Raw genomic sequence first — 20,234 nt, forward strand, 5'->3', positions numbered from 1 at the left:
TATTTTCTCTCTATCCTCATTTGTTGCCCATCTTTCTCTCTATCCTCATTTGTTGCCCATCTTTTCTCTCTATCCTCATTTGTTGGCCATCTTTCTCTCTATCCTCATTTGTTGCCCATCTTTCTCTCTATCCTCATTTGTTGCCCATCTTTCTCTCTATCCTCATTTGTTGCCCATCTTTTCTCTCTATCCTCATTTGTTGCCCATCTTTCTCTCTATCCTCATTTGTTGCCCATCTTTTCTCTCTATCCTCATTTGTTGCCCATCTTTCTCTCTATCCTCATTTGTTGCCCATCTTTTCTCTCTCTATCCTCATTTGTTGCCCATCTTTTCTCTCTATCCTCATTTGTTGCCCATCTTTTCTCTCTATCCTCATTTGTTGGCCATCTTTCTCTCTATCCTCATTTGTTGCCCATCTTTTCTCTCTACCCTCATTTGTTGCCCATCTTTCTCTCTATCCTCATTTGTTGCCCATCTTTTCTCTCTCTATCCTCATTTGTTGCCCATCTTTCTCTCTATCCTCATTTGTTGCCCATCTTTTCTCTCTATCCTCATTTGTTGCCCATCTTTCTCTCTATCCTCATTTGTTGCCCATCTTTTCTCTCTATCCTCATTTGTTGCCCATCTTTCTCTCTATCCTCATTTGTTGCCCATCTTTTCTCTCTCTATCCTCATTTGTTGCCCATCTTTTCTCTCTATCCTCATTTGTTGCCCATCTTTCTCTCTATCCTCATTTGTTGCCCATCTTTCTCTCTATCCTCATTTGTTGCCCATCTTTTCTCTCTACCCTCATTTGTTGCCCATCTTTCTCTCTATCCTCATTTGTTGCCCATCTTTCTCTCTATCCTCATTTGTTGCCCATCTTTCTCTCTCACCCGCCCTCCCTCAGCAGTTAGAGAGCCTTTCTTCACTACTGTAAAAAACATTCTTGCTCATGAGGTAAATATTGGGTCATTGTTAATACAGAATACTGTTCCGACCTACACTACTGGGAACTCTGTATACGAAACTCTACGCTGGTGACGTGTCCAAGCTGGAATAGACTCACCTGCCAAGTGCCCAAGTGGCTGTAGATGAGACAATGGATGGATGTTTTGTGATGTGTCTGTACTTGTATGCTTTTTGTATTTAGTTAGTACTGCTACATGTAGCACGACTTCACTGAGAAACATTCCTAGTCTATGAACCCTCACTGACAATAAACTACTTCTGATTCTGAATCTGATAAATAATGGCAATAGAAAGAGAGTGCCACTGTCCACGCCCACTTCCCCGCCTCCACAGATCCGCCCTGCCATCAGCTGATTCCTGTCACCTGTGCTCCTGTCACCACCTGCAACGCATCCCTCATCAGCCTTGACACCACATAACCTCAGCCCAGACAACACAACCCTGCCAGATCGTAGTGACGTGTTCCCACTCTTTCCAGCACCCTTCACGTCATTCACAGATCGCTTTGTGTGATTTAAGCGCTTTTTGTAGCGTTAAATTTAAATGAGAAGCAGCCATTAGTCGACCAAAGAGTCAAAACAAACCTGTCTTCCTTGTCTCCACTCCAGAACACAGCGCTGTATCCCTGCAGCTGGGACAGGAAGAGCTGCGAGTGGCGACCACAGGACAATATGTACTTGAGGCAGGGGAAGCTGGGCTCTTGCATTTGCCTCAGACAATGTATGGCCAACGGCCTCTGCAAAGTACACACATATGAATACATGAAAAAAACTAGAAAAGCACTCAGAGCACAGACCTCCGCCAAGCAGCTCATTCACCTCCCAACTGGATCTACACCGTACACATGGTGATCTGGATCAGCACCAGAAGGTTCTAGATTGTTCTTGGTGTCTTTATACAGCAACATGAAAAGTCAAAGTGAATCAGAGCTGATGTGTATTTTTAACTGATTTTTTAACCTGTAAATGAGGTTTTAATGTTTAATGTTTAAATGTCGTATTTTTAACCCTAACCCTAACCAATGGCGTGATTACATAGCCCCCGCCCCCGCGGAGGTAAAAAAAAAGGGTTAGTCTATTCTGTTGTTTAATGCAGGGGTCCCCAACCACCGGGCCGTGAGGCTTTGTTACCAGGCCGCACTGAAAGAATAAATAATATATACAATTTCCGTTGTATCGATTATTAGCGTCTAAAAAGTGTTTGATTTTGAAAAACGACCGGCTTTTCTCCAACGTAACAATCGCCTCTTGATACGTTGCTAAAAAAAACAGCCTTGAACTTGCGAAAATTAATAAAAATTAATTCTCCAATTAATAAAATAATTGGAGAGCTTCCTTGCTAAAGAGAAAAGTCCACCTGAGGAGGAAGAAGAGGAGGAAGAAGCGGAGGAAGAAGCGGAGGCGTTGACCTCCAAGAAGAGAAACCAGGAGTCAGACATAAAACACGGTTTATCTACAGCTGTCTGGCTTCGTTAACGAGTCAATGAAAGGTTCAAAACTGCTTCGGCACCAAGAACCCTGGATTAAAAAACAAGAACCCTGGATTAAAATACAAGAACCCTGGATTAAAAAACAAGAACCCTGGATTAAAAAACAAGAACCCTGGATTAAAAAACAAGAACCCTGGATTAAAATACAAGAACCCTGGATTAAAAAACAAGAACCCTGGATTAAAAAACAAGAACCCTGGATTAAAATACAAGAACCCTGGATTAAAAAACAAGAACCCTGGATTAAAAAACAAGAATGTGGAATTTATGAAACAAAAAACCATGAAGGACAGAAGTAATTATTGGGACCATAATTTATGGTGAGTAGATATTGTGTAATTATTAAATATTTATTTAGTAGTTATTGCAAGTGCATAATATAAAGTTTATTGGTAAGATTATATTCCTCTTTTTAAATTTAATCCCCCCGTTCCGCGAAAGAATTGCCCGGCATGAAACCGGTCAGTGGCAGGAAAAAGGTTGGGGGCCGCTGGTTTAAGGGATACAGTATTTTATTTGAGGCCAGACCAGAGCTGAACCTGGGGCTGTAAATTTCACGTAGGCTTTACACCTAGTGGCCGATGGGGGGGGGGGGGGGGTCTCACCTTCCCAGGCTTGGTGTCCCAGCAATCAGTCAGTAGTCTGTGGAGGCACCAGAACTGGACCTCGTCTGGACTGCCCAGCACTGGCCGAATGCCTCTGGAGAGCTTCTTTGCTATCTGAAGTTGATGCTGTCCCAGTGCTGGCCTCCGCCCAGACAGCAGCTCGTACAGCACCATGCCATAGGAGAACATGTCCACCTAAAGGGGGGGGGGGGCAAACATGGTACACACACAGGAGCCAATACTCATGATGATCACAATAAGGGACGTTGGGGCAGACGTTGCACAATGTGTTCAGAGAGCTGAAGGAAACCGTCACCGGAACGAGAGGGAGGGAGTGAATGGAAGGAAACACTTCACCTTCACTGATAACAAAAGCAGACACACGAATTGCCAGCTGTTGGTTTATTCTGGTTTTCTCTAATCTCTTATCTCTCTCTTTCTTTTGGCTGCTATCTCTGTGGCCGCTCAAAAAAAACATCTTTGTCCGAAACCATTGTTTAAAAATGTATTCCCTGTTTGATTTGAAAGCCACGGCAACCCTTTTACTCATCATGTCATCCTCGACATTCCAAGACTACAATAACTAAATGGATTCCCGTTTCTTAAATACCACAGACAGTGATTAGGGGACTCTGTCCCTGCAAGACCTCCCAGAATAGGAGCCCGACAGTGTACCAAAGGTTTCATTAGTAGTGGCATTACTTGGCAGTAACTCCACGAGGTCTGTAATAGAGTAAGAGTGAAGTGAAGTTAAAAACCAAATCATTCTAACAACCTGTAGTCATGATCTCAGACCTGGAATCTCACAGGAACATTCAGCAAAACTGATCTTAGATCCATTTCCTTCCTCAATTGTCTGGTCTACAGCATCTTTACCTGCTTCTATCACCTTTGCTGGCACCTGTCCCAGCTGACTACAGGCGAGGGGCAGGCTACACACCAGCGCGAGGCCACACATAGACAACCGCTCACGCACACACACGCCCATGGACTTGGAGTGATCAATTCACCTAGCCTGCACGTTTTTGGAGGGGGGGAGAAAACTGGAGAACCTCGAGAAAACCCACACAGACACGGGAAAAATATATGGAGGTGATCATCCTGGGGTCAGTGCGTCACCCGAGGCTCTGTGTTTCGGTTAATAAAGCATTGTAAAAATGCCATCTAGCAGCATTGTTATTATGGAAAGTAAACCGAGTTCCAGCCGTTCTTTTCAACATAGTTGGACAAAGGATTATGTATTGATTTCAAGAGGAGATCGGGCGAGATGCGCCCTTTGCTGTGAAAGTGTGGCGTGTAGGACATCGAATGTGTGGCGTTATTTTGACACTAAACACAAAAAGGTTTTTAGAGATGAGCCGGATAAAACGGCACGTTAGCAAAGAATGCTAATCGGGGCGCGTGTAACACTGCGAGGAGCATGCTTTTCTTTTGTCGGTGTGCGACACCGTTAACCATTCCATTCAATTGAACAAACTAGGGGCGATTGGTTTTGATAGCACAAACTGGATGAAATCGTACCTTGAGGGACGAGAACAAATGGTGGACATAAACGGAACCTTGTCCTCGTCCCTCCCGGTGAGCTGTGGGGTTCCTCAAGGCAGCATTCTAGGACCGTTACTGTTCCTCCTATACATTAACGACATGAGTGCTGCCTGTAACTGCAAATTGTTCCTGTTTGCTGATGACTCAGCACTCCTGATTTCGGGAGAGGACAAAGTGCAGGTTGAGGAGGCTCTCAGCTCTGAGCTCACCAGAATCCGTACTTGGCTTACGGATAACAAACTGTCACTACATCTTGGAAAAACAGAATCTATTCTTTTTGGGTCAAGACACTCTCTAAGTGAGATAAATGTTGATGATTTCAAGGTCACAGTCGATAATACAGTAATCTCCAGCAAAGAAGAGATTACCTATTTGGGCTGTGTTCTTGACAAATACCTGTCTGGTGATAGTATGGCAACTAAGGTGATCAAAAAAGTCAATCAGAGAACAAGATTTTTGGGCAGAATGTCTGCTTTTGTCAACAGAAGTGCTCTCCGGACTCTTGCTGGAGCCTCGTTCAGCCCCTTTTTGACTATGCTAGCACCTCCTGGTATTCAAACATCAAAGTGTCCCTGAAAACCAGGCTCCAAACCTCCCAAAACAAACTGATTCGGCTACTCCTCAATCTGGGGCCCATGACCCACCTTCTTCCTGGACATTTTGCTAGCCTAAAATGGCTCAGGGTAGAAGACAGGGTTAAACAACTCAAGATGGGATTGGCATTTAAAATAGTCAATGCAGCTCTGCCCTCAGTCCCCTCAATCCCTGCATACAGTGGTACCTCGACTTACGAATGTCCCTACATCCGAAATTTTCAGGTTACGAAGTTTCTGAATGGGAAAATATTGCCTCTTGTTACGGAAGCATTTCAGGATACGAGGTGAACTCTGGGAGCGGCGAATAGCGCTATTCGCCGCTCCCAGAGTTCACCGAACGTAAACAAACTTGTAGCTGCTCTGCCATCTGCCTGGCAACCCGTTGCGTATGCGTGTATCTCAGCATGCTATTCGTGTCCCCCTCGTGTCACCCGGAAAAAGTGTTGACAAGTCGGGCTATTGCTCATTATGATGACGTCTGCCTCGCACATTTCCGACGGATTGTCAAAAGCCGGCAAAAGCAGACGTCATCGGATCAGTTTTTCAAGAAACGCGAGGCAGAAAACACCGCAAAGGACCAGTAAACAAAGAGGACAAAAAGTAACAGCTAACAGGTAGATTAATATTTTTAAAAAATATCATAATGTAGCGTCCGTCGGACGCTGGAATAAGCACACGACGGGTAACTCTCTGTGTGTGTGGGTGCCGCGAGGAGGAGGAGAACGGGAGAGCTGCGTAGCTCCCGCAGCAGCTCTCCCGCAGCTCTCCCGTTCCCCTCCTCCTCCCCGCGGCACCCACACACACACACCGCCCCTCCTCCCTGGATGCCTTTGCGGACTCTCTGCAGCGTAGGAATAATGAACACTCCTAAAACATGAACCGTTACAATACTTTTGCGGGGCTTGGAACGGATTAGTGCATTTACATTCAAAATGCGTCTCTACTTACGAAGTTTTCACGTTACGAGGTTAGTCCCGGAACGGATTAAATTCGTAAGCTGAGGTACCACTGTACCTGAATAAACACCTCCACAGCCACAACACTAGAGGGAGCTCAAACAACAACCTGATTACCCCCTCCTATAGGACTAACATGGATAAATCATCTTTTTACAATACTGCCCCCTAAGGGTGGAACTGTTTGACTCCTGCCCTCAAAACATGCACCTCTTTGGCCTCCTTCAAAACGGCCCTAAAAATACACCTTTCAGGGGGGCAGAAACGGAGATAGTCATCACGACTCTCTCCGGATCAAACCCCCCCCCCCCCCCCTTTTTGTCCACCTACGCTGCAGATATTAAGTGTCTTGGTAATTTATTGTAATTTATGTAATCTATTGTCATTCAGTGTCATTTTGCATCTGTGGTGTGATTTATTTTAAATTTATTGTTAGTTTGCATCTGCGGTGTAAAATTATTTTTATTTTTCTAATGTTATTTTGCATCAATTGAGTAATTTAATATTAGTTTTATTTGTATTGTTAAATGTCGATGATTTATGTACGAAGGACTTTCAATGGAAACAAGACCGCAAGGGCTTTTTAGAAATGCTCCTCTTAGACAGGATGTTTGACTGTACTTGTACTGTAATACATGCTACTGTGTGACTGTACTTGTACTCTAACATTCTATCTAATAAATATATTCATCATCATCATCATAATTGTACATCCACTACAGTAGGTGGCAGTGGCACGTTCATTGTCAGAGTGCGCAGGGGGTATTAGCTCTGTGGTGAACGTTTGTGTTTTCACCGCGCACACAGCAAAGAGCGGGAGTTATGACATAACAAGCAGTCAGTGAACGAACGAGCCCCTCAAGAGACGGCATGGAAAACTATTTAACAGTGATGAAAAGAGAGGCGGAGACAGACGGAGGTAGCGAGACAACCGGAACGTAAGTCGAGGAAATATGAAGAAGCGTCTGTTAATAAAGGTACAATGTTATACAATGACTGGAGCTTTGCTTAATCGCCATGCTAACACTGCTAGCTAGCCAACTGAACTCCCAAGAGTCACGGGGTGTTAAATAAAAACTTTGTTCCCCCTCTTAAATGCCAGCGCGTGCCAGCCATGACACACGTGTTTTAGGTTGCCGACCACTGCTTTATAATCTTTGCCAAACTATGTCCTGGCCAGTAAGCATCCACGTCAAAATGCAGTTACAGTAAGTTACTGCTGATAATAGGAGTACTGTACATCATTTGGAAAACAGTTGATCTACATGAAATATTAAAGGTGTGGTTTTCATACCATTTATTGGAATGTGTTCTCTAGCACCAAATAATGGAAACAGAATGTACTGAACTTAATTCAGCTGACTGTTCATCCATAATATGATGGAAATCTTGCAAGGAGAGTGAAATATCTCTTATCGTTTTAATTAATGGACCGGCAGACTAGATGCACCAAGATTATAATACCCTCCACTGCTAATGAGGAAAACTGCATCACAATTAGCCCAAAAAGAGATTCACAGAAACGTACATAATGTGGGTTGTGGGTTAAAAAAGGTAGGGTCAGTACTTTTTCATCATACACGATTCCTGGACGGACCTCAGGAGCCTGATACCCTGGTGTGCCTTCAACCCCTAGTACCCCCTCATGGAAGGATTGTCTAGAAATCCCATAGTCTGACAGTTTGACGTTGACCTGATCCTGGATCTAGAAAAGGACACACAAATGAGTAAAATTATAAATCATAGAAACGTTACCTCTTACTGTATGTAATCACCGGTTTGTTTCTCTGTCTGTTAGCAAGATAAATCAAACATTTATGGACGCATCTTAATAAAACTTTCAGGAAATGTTGGGTATCTTACCAGGAACAGACAAAATACATTTTGGTTATGATTCTGGATCACTTTGAAATGTTTGTTGACATCACATTCAATGGAGCTTCAAAGTTTGCCCCTCAATATCTCGGTTGATTATATTGACCAATGTCTATGGAATTGGACACAGTCATGTAGGGTGAGGATCTCTATCTTACCACCGAATTTGATCTGGATAAGATCCAGAATGGAGTCCGTAAAAAACATTTAATTTTAACATTGAAAACCACATTTACGGATTCACAAAGTTACAAATACACATGAACTCCAATTCACTTTGACTTTGCATGGTATCAAGATACCAAGAACAATTTAGACATTTTTGGTGATGATCCAGATTCACTATGTGGATATTGTAAATGCAATGATGAGGCGAATGAGCTGCTTTGTGGAGGTCTATATGCGATAAAAAAAACCCATCTATGTTTCAAAAACCCATCTGTCTTGATTAACTTTGAAGTATGTAACATTATGTAATTCTTAGACAAACCTCAAGAGACCACACCAGAATGTTGTCAGATTTGAGGTCACAGAAGATGATGCTCTTCTTGTGAAGGTATGCCAGCCCTGCTGCAATCTGATAAGCAACCCTGAAGGTAAGCATGTGACCAAGGGGCATGTAAGCGGAACCTGCAGAGACAGAATACCAATTCCACGCAACATTGAAATTGAGACTGACGTTACATTATAGATAATGCAAGTGGAAAGTTTGGTAACTGAATTTTAGAGGAATATTTATTTTTGGGTAAACTTTTTTTTGAGAATAATAATAATCGCTCACTGAACCTTTACCTTTGTGTCTCTCCTCCAGAACATTGTTGAGGCTCCCGAAGGGAGCTAACTGCAGGGCGAAGCAGAGCGGATGGATGCTGATGCCCACCAGAGAGACAATGCAGGGATGTTTCAGAGAGTGCAACATACTGGCCTCCTGGCGAAATTCAGAGAAACTCCGGCAGGTATCTGCAGACTGCAAGTGTTTCACCATGGTGTCTGAGGCAGAGCACAAAATGAGTTGGTGCATCAAGGTTAACACAGAGAACATACTTGTGTCCAGAAAGAGCTTCTGTTATCCAAATACAAGTCTAAATTCTTGTATTGCACGACGTGGGCCCAATCTGTGGTGGACACACCACTAGCTGAGGGAACCATTGGGGACCGGTGCAATGTGGATTGGCTGGCACTCTACAGCATGATGGCCCGATCCCCGGACACCGAGACTAGTTCTTGGGACATGGAATGTAATCTTGCTGGGGGAAAGGAGGCAGGGCTTGTGAGGGAGGTTGAGAGGTACTGTCTAGGCCTGTGTTTCCCAACCTTTTTTGAGCCGCGGCATATTGTTTACATTTACAAAGTCCTGCGGAACACCACCAACCAAAATGACACTCTAACAGTACATTTTATATTAGATGCCCTTTATTATAATACATAGAGTTAATAATATAGTTTTTAAATATATTTATACTTAGTTAGAAACCTGGGGCTGTTTCGATGAACACAAAATGGATATCCTGCAGTAATGGTAGAAAGACACACACGAAGCTCTTCTTCAACAGCTCTCAGTCTCTCTCTGTTTTTAGTTTTTATCGCTGTCAAGCTTGAGAAGCTCAGCTCACACAGATATGTGGTTGAAAACGGGAGCAATGTCAGAATAGCTTTGTTGGCTAGAACGGGGAACTCCTTGACAACAGATAACCAGAAACTGTCCAAAGGAAGATCAGCAAAGTTGAGCTTTAAACCACCATCTTGTTTCAGTTCCATGAGTTCCTCTTGCTCCTTTAAAGTCATGTCCTTTCCAGCAACGGATGCTGAGCTGTGTGGGTCCCGAACCCAGTCAAGTCAAGGCAGTCAGTGCGCGTTCAGCACTGTATACAGTGGGGACGGTGCACTGCTGACGTCAACTTGAGATGTTGTAGATTGGTGGAGGAACTACTTCGAAGACCTCCTCAATCCCACCAACATGCGTTCCAGTGAGCAGGCAGGGCCTGGAAGTTCTGGAGTGGGCTCTTCCATCTCTGGGGCCGAGGTTGCCAAGGTAGTCAAAAAAAACCTCGGTGGCAAGGCCCCAGGGATGGATGAGATCCGCCCAGAGTTCCTTAAGGCCCTGGATGTTGTAGGGCTGTCGTGGTTGACACGACTCTGCAACAACACATGGACATTGTTGGTTGGTGGTCCCTCTTTATAAGAAGGGGGACCAGAGAGTGTGCTCCAACTATAGAGGGATCACACACCTCAGCCTACCTGGTAAGGTCTATTCAGGGGTACTGGAGAGGAGGGTCCGCCGGATAGTCGAACCTGAGATTCAGGAGGAGCAATGTGGTTTTCGTCCTGGCCGTGGAACTGTGGACCAGCTCTACACCCTCGGCAGGGTCCTTGAGGGTGCATGGGAGTTTGCCCAACCAGTCCACATGTGTTTTGTGGATTTGGAGAAGGCATTCGACCGTGTCCCTCGGGGAGTCCTGTGGGGGGTGCTCCGGGAGTACGGGGTGTTGGACCCCCTGATACGGGGTGTCCGCTCCCTATATGACCGGTGCCAGAGCTTGGTCCGCGTTGCTGGCAGTAAGTCGGACCTATTTCCAGTGCGGGTTGGACTCCGTCAGGGCTGCCCTTTGTCACCGATTCTGTTCAGAACCTTTATGGACAGAATTTCTAGGTGCAGCCGGGGCGTTGAGGGGGTTCGGTTTGGTGACCTCAGGATTGGATCGCTGCTTTTTGCAGACGACGTGATCCTGTTGGTTACGTCAGGCCGTGCCCTCCAGCTCTCACTGGATCGGTTCCAGCCGCATGTGAAGCGGTCGGGATGAGAATCAGCACCTCTAAATCCGAGGCCATGGTTCTCAGCCGGAAAAGGGTGGAGTGCACCCTCCAGGTCGGGGAGGAGATCCTGCCCCAAGTGGAGGCGTTCAAGTACCTCTGGGTCTTGTTCACGAGTGAGGGAAGGATGGAGCGGGAGATCGACAGACGGATCGGTGCAGCGTCTGCAGTGATGCGGACCCAAGTACAGTGGAACCTCGGTTCTCTAACATAATTCGTTCTGTAATACTGTTCAAAAACCGAAACTATATTTCCCATAAAACATTATGGAAACTAGATTAATCCTTTTCTACGCACCAGATAAATTCCCATTTACATGCCTACAGTATGTAACTGTCCTTGTGGGTTTTTTCCTTCTCTTTGGCTCAGTTTTCTTAAGAAAAATCACCGTACACGAATTCTATTTTCATATTTGGCAATTATTTCCTACAATTCAACAGTTGTTCTCACTACTTTCCTCTTTTCCTTTTCAGTAGTGTTACTGCTGCTTTTCTTTGGATCCATGGCTAAGTGCTAAAGAGAACAAAACGAATAAACACTCATACATATTGCAATTCCTACTTCAATGAAAAGCAGATAAAAAACATTTTGTTTCATGGGCTCCTGTACCTGCATTGCTGCTGACTGTCTGCTGTTGACACCTCTTGAGGTGGAAGCGTTTGATGGCTACTGGCTGACCACGATATCGGGCCTGGTATATTATGGTCCCACTGCCTCCCTGCCCAAGGATGTTATTCTCCTCTTCAGAGTACTCCAGTTGTGTCTTCTCTAAAAAAAGCCTAATGTAAAGACACATTCAAACATGTAAACAGAGTATTGGGACAGACCCAGGACAAGGCTAATCTATTTTATCATGAGATTGGAAGCAAACCTCTGTCCACAAATAATCAGCAAAAACCATACAGATACAGATCTCAGCTGGGAGTATGCTTTCATAGACACGTACAAACCGTAGCACACAAAAAAGCACATTCAATTAAAAACCAAAAGTCATCATGGTCTTGCTTATGTTTTGTACAAAGTCAAAGAAATAAAATGTACAAACAGGAGACGACAGCCAGTACAGTTTTCACTCTTGTTGAAAGCGTCATTTCCCTGTTCAGGACGGGCCCCCCACACATCAAAAGAAAGGAACGAAGAAAAAAGACTTTTATTTCGTCATTTAAAACATTCACCTTCCAGTGAATATTATAAAGCGGCTGCACAAAAACAGACATCGACAGATCAAAATAGCATTATAGTGCAAATGAGTGCAAAAACATTGAAGATGGTACAGAAAATATAAGTGTTTCTGTGTGTGTGTGTGTGTGGGGGGGGGGGGGTGTTATTGTGAGGGCAGAAACTGCAATGGAACCTCTTCCCAGATGCCAGCAGTGAGAACAGTCCGTGATGGGGGGTGGGAGGTCTCTGCTGATCAGAATCAGAATCAGAATCAGTTTATTGTCACTGAGGGTTCACAGACTAGGAATGTTTCTCTGTGAAGTCGTGCTGCATGTAACAGTAATGACTAAATACAAAAAACATACAAGTACAGACACATCACAAAACAGCAGCATCAGGAGTGGATACACAGATATGTACTAGCAGCAGTAAAACTAGTGTAATCACGCAGTGCAAATGGAACAGTGCAAGTTATCAGTTATGAAATGTTCAGGAGTCCGGGACTGAATTATTAAGTGTTCATGAGTCTTACAGCCGAGGGAAAGAAGCTGTTCTTGATCCGACCTGCACGCCTCCGAGTCCTGGAGACATGCAGGTCCTGGAGCGATGGCAGCTTGCAGCCGATCACCTTCTCCGCAGCACGTACAATGCGCTGCAGTCTGTGTCTGTCCCTGGTGGTGGCGCCAGCGTACCACACGGTGATGGAGGAGGTGAGGACGGACTCCACGATGGAGGTGTTGAACTGCACCAACATCTGGGTCGGCAGCTTGAGTTTCCTCAGCTGTCGCAGGAAGTACATCCTCTGCTGAGCCTTCTTGATGAGGGAGCTGATGGTCGGCTCCCACTTGAGGTCCCGGGTGATGGTGGTGCCCAGGAAGCGGAAAGAGTCCACGATGGAGATGGGGGTAGGGGAGTCTGTGAGGGCGAGGGGGGGCGGTGGGGCTGTGACTTTCCTGAAGTCCACGATCATCTCCACTGTTTTCTGGCTGTTCAGCTCCAGGTTGTTGCTGCTACACCAGGACACCAGCCGGTCCACCTCCCTCCTGTAGGCAGACTCATCACCGTCCGAGATGAGCCCGATGAGGGTGGTGTCGTCCGCAAACTTAATCAGTTTGACGGACTGATGGCTGGAGGTGCAGCAGTTGGTGTACAGGGAGAAGAGCCAGGGGGAAAGTACACAGCCCTGGGGGGATCCGGTGCTGATAGTCAGGGTGTCCGAGACCGTAGACCCCAGCCGCACATGCTGCCTCCGCTCCGTCAGGAAGTCAGTGATCCACCAGCAGAGGGAGTCGGGCACGTCGAGCTGGAGCAGCTTGTCCTGGAGCAGTCCCGGGAGGACGTGTTGAAAGCTGAGCTGAAGTCCACAAACAGGATCCTGGCGACGGTTCCTGGGGAGTCCAGATGCTGCAGGATGAAGTGGAGGGCCAGATTGACTGTGTCGTCTACAGACCGGTTGGCTCGGTAGGCGAACTGCAGCGGGTCCAGGAGGGGGGCGGTGAGGGTCTTCAGGTGGTGGAGAACCAGGCGCTCAAAAGACTTCCTGACTACAGATGTCAGCGCTATCGGTCTGTAGTCATTAAGTCCTGTGATCCTTGTCTTCTTGGGGACAGGGACAATGGTGGAGGACTTGAAGCAGGCTGGAACACGACAGGACTCCAGGGAGGGGTTAAATATGTCTGTGAAGACAGGAGTCAGCTCCCTGGGACAATGTTTCAGGGTGGGGGGGGGGACATTGTCCGGTTCAGCTTCATGAACTGTCTGTGCACATCCTGCTCCTGGATGCAGAGGACAGTGGGGGTGGGGGGGGAGTCTATGGAGGCATTTGGTGGTTTGCCCTCCATGTTGTGGGTGGAGGAGGGGGTGACTGGAGGGTCCGGAGGGGCGTGGGGGGCTGGTTGCATATTTAGACGCTGAGCAAGCGGCAGGTCGTTCAGAGCTTGGGGGGCTTTGGGCTTGTAGTTGGTAATGCCCCCCCCCCCCCCCCCCCCCTCCAAACTGCTGCAGGGTCGTTGGCAGAGAACTGCTGCTGGAGTCTGCGTGAATATACTGATTTAGCGTTCTTCAGCTCCCTGCTAAACCTGTACTTCACCTCCTCGTAGCTGTCTCTGTCTCCGCTCCTGCGTGCTGCCTGTTTCTCCCTGGCCGTGGCCTGGATGGGGGTGGGAGGAGTCTCTGCTGTGCTGAGGCCCCCGGTCAGGCAAACTAGTGCAGGTCTCTTTTACTAGCCTCTCGAAGCACTTCATGATGATGGGAGTGAGCGCTACGGGGCGGTGAACGTTGTGGATCTTTTGGTGACCGGGATGATTGTGGCTGACTTGAACCGTGGCGGCACCACGGCCTCGCCAGAGAGGTGTTTAAGATACCCGTGAGAACCCCCGCCAGCTGGGCAGCACCCGACCTGGTATGTTGTCTTCTGCCTTCCGCACGTTCACTCTCCTTAGGGTTCTCAGGACATCTGCTGCGGCCAGGCTGAGAGGCTGCTCGTCAGGGGGGGGGCTGAAAAAAGTCCTGCACCTTCTGGCCATGGGCACGCTTTGCAACTCGGTTCAAGTTAGCTCAGAGCCACCATGTCACCAGATCTGTGAGCGGCGTTCCGTGCCTCAAAGGTCATCCAGGGCTTTTCGTTTGCCCGTGTGGAGACGCTCTTCATCCTGCTGAAGTCCTCCACAGACAGAATGTAGCCGGACACAGACTCTGAGGATGTCCCAGACCATGCAGTCAGGCCTGACTGTGACCTGCCTCACTGTGGGCTCCAGCATCACAGAGAGGTGGGCAGAGGAGCCCAGGTGGGGCTCACGATCACCCAGTACAAATACTGAATATATGTTGAGCCAGCAGATAGGAATTATTATCTGGAACTGCACCATGCTTCATACTGACCTAGAGTCGGGCTCTGCTCTCAGCTTGTTGTACTTTGATAAGAGAGTCAAGAGCTCTATATTGTAAAATAAAAATGTAGAATTCAGTCCGACAGCAGAACTTGTTGCCTCAGAGGAGCCCCTCGCTGTTTTGTATGAGAAAAAGTTAAAACTGAAGTGTGCCAAGATCGCATCTCATCTTATGTAAAAAAGCTACAATCATTGCCCCCAGTTTGAGTAAACCTTTTACAAAAAGGGCAATGATTGAGGAGAAAATGCAACGTCTTTTGTTTTTCCTGTTCTTAACACACAACGTAAGACATTCAAAAATCAACATTTTGTAATGTCTTACAGAACAACGTGTTTTTCTGTAACAGGACATGAAGGCATACATTGCAATGTATGTTATTTTAATCACTATCATTAAACGTGGAAGGAGAACTTTACCCGCTTTACATTCACGTTTAATTATTTTAATATAAACTGGTATTTGAGGAGCACAAGCCGAACTCGGCGTCAGCATCGTATCAAGCTACCTGCCGAACTACCAATCAGTCTTTACGCGACGGCTCTTTGTGACGCTCTCCGGCCTGACTCAAGTCAACGGCTTCATTCCGTGCTGGGCGTTTACCGTGCTGGGAAGTCCGTCATGAAGAGTTCTGGGACCAGCTCCTGGAGGGTGACGGGCTTCTCAGGGTGGTGAGGACAGAATATGTGCTCCTTCTCCACTGCAGCTAGCACGCAGTCCTCCATATTAAAGTAATGAACGCCATCTTCCCCATCATCATCATCATCATCACATCCTCGTCCCTTCTGTTCCTGCAGGTTGGGCAAGCCGACCTGGAGCTTGGCTTTCAGAGCGTTACAGAGAGGACAGGGGGCATACTGCTCTACGAGTAGACGCCCGTCATTCTGACTGGCCGTCAAAGCTGCCACAGAGGACACACAGAAGGAAGACATGGACAGGACGTCGTCATTATTGGAAAGCTATGAGATTAATAATCAGAGATTTGTCCATCATCGTTAGAAATCTCCAGCTCTAATAATTCTGGATCCGATCCAGATGACATTCGGAGACCCCCCCCCTACACGACTGTGTTAAATTCCATAAACATCGGTCAATGATCAACCGAGATACTGAACACATTTTGAAGCTCAATTGACTGCAATGTTACAGAAACTTTCAAAGCAATCCAGAATCCAGGATCTCTTCTGGATCACCTGTTCCTGGAAACATTCCCAACATTCCCTGAAGATTTCATCCAGATCTGTCCCTAACCTTTTGAGTTAAACAGACAGACAAGCGCTGGCAAAAACAAAGATGTAAATCTGATCATATCCACAGATATAAAATACACAGAACCACGACGAGTTCTGAAACTCGGCTCTGAGAGGACACTGACCAGGGAACCACTGCTCGATCAGAGCGTTGATGTGATCTGTGATGAAGGCCATGGCGGAGAAATCTCTTACATCTGACTGGCAGATGATCTTTATACCTTCGCTCTTCTTCCTCCTCCAGGTTACGTCTGATGACTCCACCCTTCAGACACAAGCAGACAATCAGGGCATTCTAACTCATGTGAAAGAAAAAGATGAAAATGAGCAGTTTGGCATATATTCTGAATGAAAACTGGTTGATCAATAGCATCTAAAAAAGACAGCATCTGTCAGGAATCTTGTGAACTGTCATCTGTGAGAATCAGTCTGCCCACTGGGTACGAGCCCCAACCTCTGCAAGGCTCCGTTAAAATGGCTCTTTATTTCCTCATTTAAACATTGATCTTCTTTTATGCCAATATCTTTGTAGCCTCAGCTCTGACCTGAGGTAACCTCCATCATATGTGACCAACAGCCCCTCCTTCCAGTAGATGGTCTGGTTGCGTCGGACTCTGAAGGTGCTGCAACGGCCCCTCCCCTGGTTTCCAGTGAATCTGTAGCTGCTGCTCCTGCGCGTGCTCCTGTTGGGTTTTTTGGGCACAAACAACTGTGCCCACAATTTCATAATTTCAGGCTATGAATGTGAACCTCTGAATGCACGCGGTTGTGAAGCATGGCGAGCCTCTGTTCAGTACCTGCAGGTCCATCTCTCTCAGGCTGATGAGCATCCGGGCAATTAAGCGCTCCCAGAATCCAACTGGAACAAAGCTCATCTTTATGAGGCGCTCCAGGGCGTTGCTTTTCTGTTGGCGGAAGCTATGGATGTCCATGGCTGGCTTGTGGGGAAGAAGGTGCGGCAGCAGATAGCTACGCAGGAAATAAAACATGAAGAAGGGATTAAAGATGACGTGTCCGATCCGGTCTGGACTTTAATCTGGAAACACCCAGGTGGAGGTAATGGTCTAGGTTCTGTATGCATCATATGGATGATGTGTCTCTCAAATGTTATTGTCAGCATGAGTCTTCTTCTACTGTCCCCAGCCCTGTGTCTCTTTCTGTCTGTCTCAGTTTGTCTGTATGTCTCTATGCTGTGGCCGTCTGGAATGACAAAAGTCGCTTTCACACTCGGCCGTTTGCTTTAAACGGGCCAGGGTTCGTTTCCTCGAAAGTGGGCAAGTGTGAAAGCTAATCCGAACCTCTGGTGCGGATCCAACAAGGGAACTCTGGCCCGCTTGAAAATGCGGGTCTCGGTTTGCTTGCAAGTGGTTTGGTTCGTATCGTTGTGAAAGCTCACCGGACCAAATGTACGTAGTAACTCGATCTGCAGTGCATCTAGAGTAGAGGAAGTACAGCACACACTCCAAACCAACACAAACATGGGGGAGGGAGGGACTTCCCTTCCTACTTTGTCCAATCGACAAGCTGCCCTTTCAACCACGTGATGCTGCTCAGTTTTAGAAATCAGTGTGAAAACAGAAGCGAAACAAATGATAAATGTCTCTCCTCTGGACATGTCCAAACCATCCAAGTCCTGTCTCTCTGACCTTGTCTCCAAAGCGTCTAACCTTCACCGTCCCTCTTATTGTCTCATTTCTAATCCTGTCCAACCTGGACACTCCCAAGGAGAACCTCAGCATCTTCATCTCCTCCACTTCTAGCTCTAGCTTCGTGTCTCATTTCTAATGAAGCATGAAAATTCACATGTGAATGTTACGTTGGCGAAAATCCGGTCGTTTTTCAAAAGCAATAGGATAGGCGCTCGGGCCTAAAAACTAGAAATGCTAATGCTAATTGATGACCACTTGTCTTTTAAGGCTCAGTCTGTTCAGCAATTTAGAAAGTGATATCTTTCTCTGGAGCTAATGGTGTCGTACTACAGTTACAGTACTCCAGTTACAGTACTCTAGTTAGAGTACTCTAGTTACACTAGAGCAGTTCGTAATGGTTGGTTAAGCACAATAAAAAAACCGGCTGCTGGACCTCATTAAAGATACATGACACCATGCCTAAACTGTCTTCCAGTTCGAAGTTTAGTAAAATGAAACCCTAACCCAACCCGACTTACCTGTTGGTGGCCACAGGTAGAGCAATCTCAAATTTGGCCAGAAACTGAAAGTACTGCTCCTCAGTCTGCTGGGTAAAACCTGTTCCTACCAACAGCATCTGCAAAACAAACACAATTAAAGATACCACAAGCGTGAGTTGCTATCAGCATCAAGTCACATGACTATGAGCTCACCCTGAGGTGCTCCGCACGAATCACGCCGTTGTTTGCTACGGACCGGGACGACTTGAGGCGCATGATCCTTTCCAGGCATTCCAGCAGCCACACAGGGCACAAGAAGTAGAGGGTGCACAGGCCATGGCTGGTGTCAGGGAAGTGCAGCAGGGCCCCCGTCTCTATCAAGAACCGGATGGCTTTATGTTGTTGTAAAAATAGGAGAGAGAAATGAATGATTTGATTAGTTCCGTTCATCTATCTACACCCAATCACTGGATAGGACATTGATAGGAAGACAAGCCGAGACAGTTAATACAGACGAGGCACACGGATGACAAGTCACAACGGCAACTAGCAAAGTTTATGAACGAACATGAATCAGAGAAAAGAGTCATTCCCAGAAAAAAGACAATGATTTACAAATAATAATAATCAATGAACACTGATCAATATCATCCTGGCTGAATGATGAGAGAATCACTGTCCAACAGAACAAGGACTGTGATTATGAAAGATAGAGCACTTCTCTTGGGAACAAAGTGAGAAAGCAACGGGTTAATTAGAGAGCAATGCAAACGGTTCAGGAATCGGTATTCTACAAGGGCCAATGTTAGGACCTCTGCTTTTATCTTACACATAAATGATTTATTCAAAAGCTGGCTGTCGATTGTAAACTCATGAAACAATTATGTGTCAACTACAAGACCTTGTGTACTTTCAGACATGAAATGAAATGGGGGGTGTATTCATTCATCCATTCATTTTCTTGTAGATGAGACGATCATCTATCTACAGACGCGTTTCCCCTTTGCAGGTCACGACGCTGCTGGAGCTTCGGCCAACGCGCCATGGGCGAGAGGCGGGGAACATCTCGGACTCAGGAAAGGCACATCGCGGGGCAGTGTGAATCCCGATCAGCCAACCAACCGGTCTATCTATCTATGAGCCATCCATCTATATACAGTATCTATGAATCTATAATCTTAGATCAAGAAGAAATAAAGGAAGTCCGTGAATTAAAATGTTTGGGTCTGATTTTGGACTTCCAAGTGAAATTGGAGAAGCATGTTAAAAAGCTGCCAGAGAAAACAAATCTACTTTGACATGACATACCCCTGAGGGCAGCTCAACTAATCACGAATGCCATGATCACATTTATCCTGTGTAATTGTATGGAGCCATGTTAATTCAGCTCCTAAAGCGGGTACATCCTTTTACAAACAAGCACCGAAAATAAGAACGTTATCTATATTAGATATCTATAGAGCATAAAACCTAGATCAGCAAAATGTTCTACCCTCCCAAGCTCAATCAGGGATGAGCTCTTTTTGCACAAGACAGGATTTATAAAGTGAATTGGAGTTGATGTTTATTTGTAATAGATTTTTTTAATCTCTAAATGGGTTTTTCAATGTTAAAATTCCTTTTCTTTTTTACTGACTGCATTCTGGATCCGATCCAGTGAAATTCCGGGTGAGATAGAGACCCCCAACCTACATAACTGTGTCAAATTCCATAAACACCGGTCAATAAACAGACGAGATATTGAGGAAAGTCTTTTGAAGCTCCATTGATTGCAATGCTAACAAAATGTTCAAAGTGATCCAGAATCCAGGATCTCTTCTGGATTATCACCATAATTCAATGATCTGTTCCTGGTAACAGTACCAACACTTTCTGAAAATGTAATCAAGATCCATGTGTAAACCTTTGAGCTATGTTGCTAAGAGACGGCCGGATGGACAGACAGACATGAATGAACGCATTTCCTCTTAAGGGTATGCGG

General features: G+C 46.0%; 1 protein-coding gene across 1 annotated transcript in view; it reads right to left on the reverse strand.

Moving 5' to 3' along the window:
• Positions 1–20,234, reverse strand: part of lrrk1 (leucine-rich repeat kinase 1) — a 94,818-nt gene that overhangs the window by 12,538 nt on the left and 62,046 nt on the right. Inside the window, exons 19-30 of the mRNA XM_068741549.1 lie at positions 18,467–18,645; positions 18,293–18,390; positions 16,923–17,094; positions 16,671–16,834; positions 16,251–16,390; positions 15,479–15,776; positions 11,438–11,607; positions 8,810–9,007; positions 8,508–8,647; positions 7,710–7,847; positions 3,046–3,240; positions 1,536–1,687 (exon numbers count right to left, since the gene is read on the reverse strand). Of these exons, the coding sequence (XP_068597650.1) occupies positions 1,536–1,687; positions 3,046–3,240; positions 7,710–7,847; positions 8,508–8,647; positions 8,810–9,007; positions 11,438–11,607; positions 15,479–15,776; positions 16,251–16,390; positions 16,671–16,834; positions 16,923–17,094; positions 18,293–18,390; positions 18,467–18,645 (2,044 nt within the window). The remainder of the gene's footprint in view (positions 1–1,535; positions 1,688–3,045; positions 3,241–7,709; positions 7,848–8,507; positions 8,648–8,809; positions 9,008–11,437; positions 11,608–15,478; positions 15,777–16,250; positions 16,391–16,670; positions 16,835–16,922; positions 17,095–18,292; positions 18,391–18,466; positions 18,646–20,234) is intronic.

The sequence above is a fragment of the Brachionichthys hirsutus genome, chromosome 1, assembly GCF_040956055.1.
Source record: "Brachionichthys hirsutus isolate HB-005 chromosome 1, CSIRO-AGI_Bhir_v1, whole genome shotgun sequence".
Lineage (NCBI taxonomy): Eukaryota > Metazoa > Chordata > Actinopteri > Lophiiformes > Brachionichthyidae > Brachionichthys > Brachionichthys hirsutus.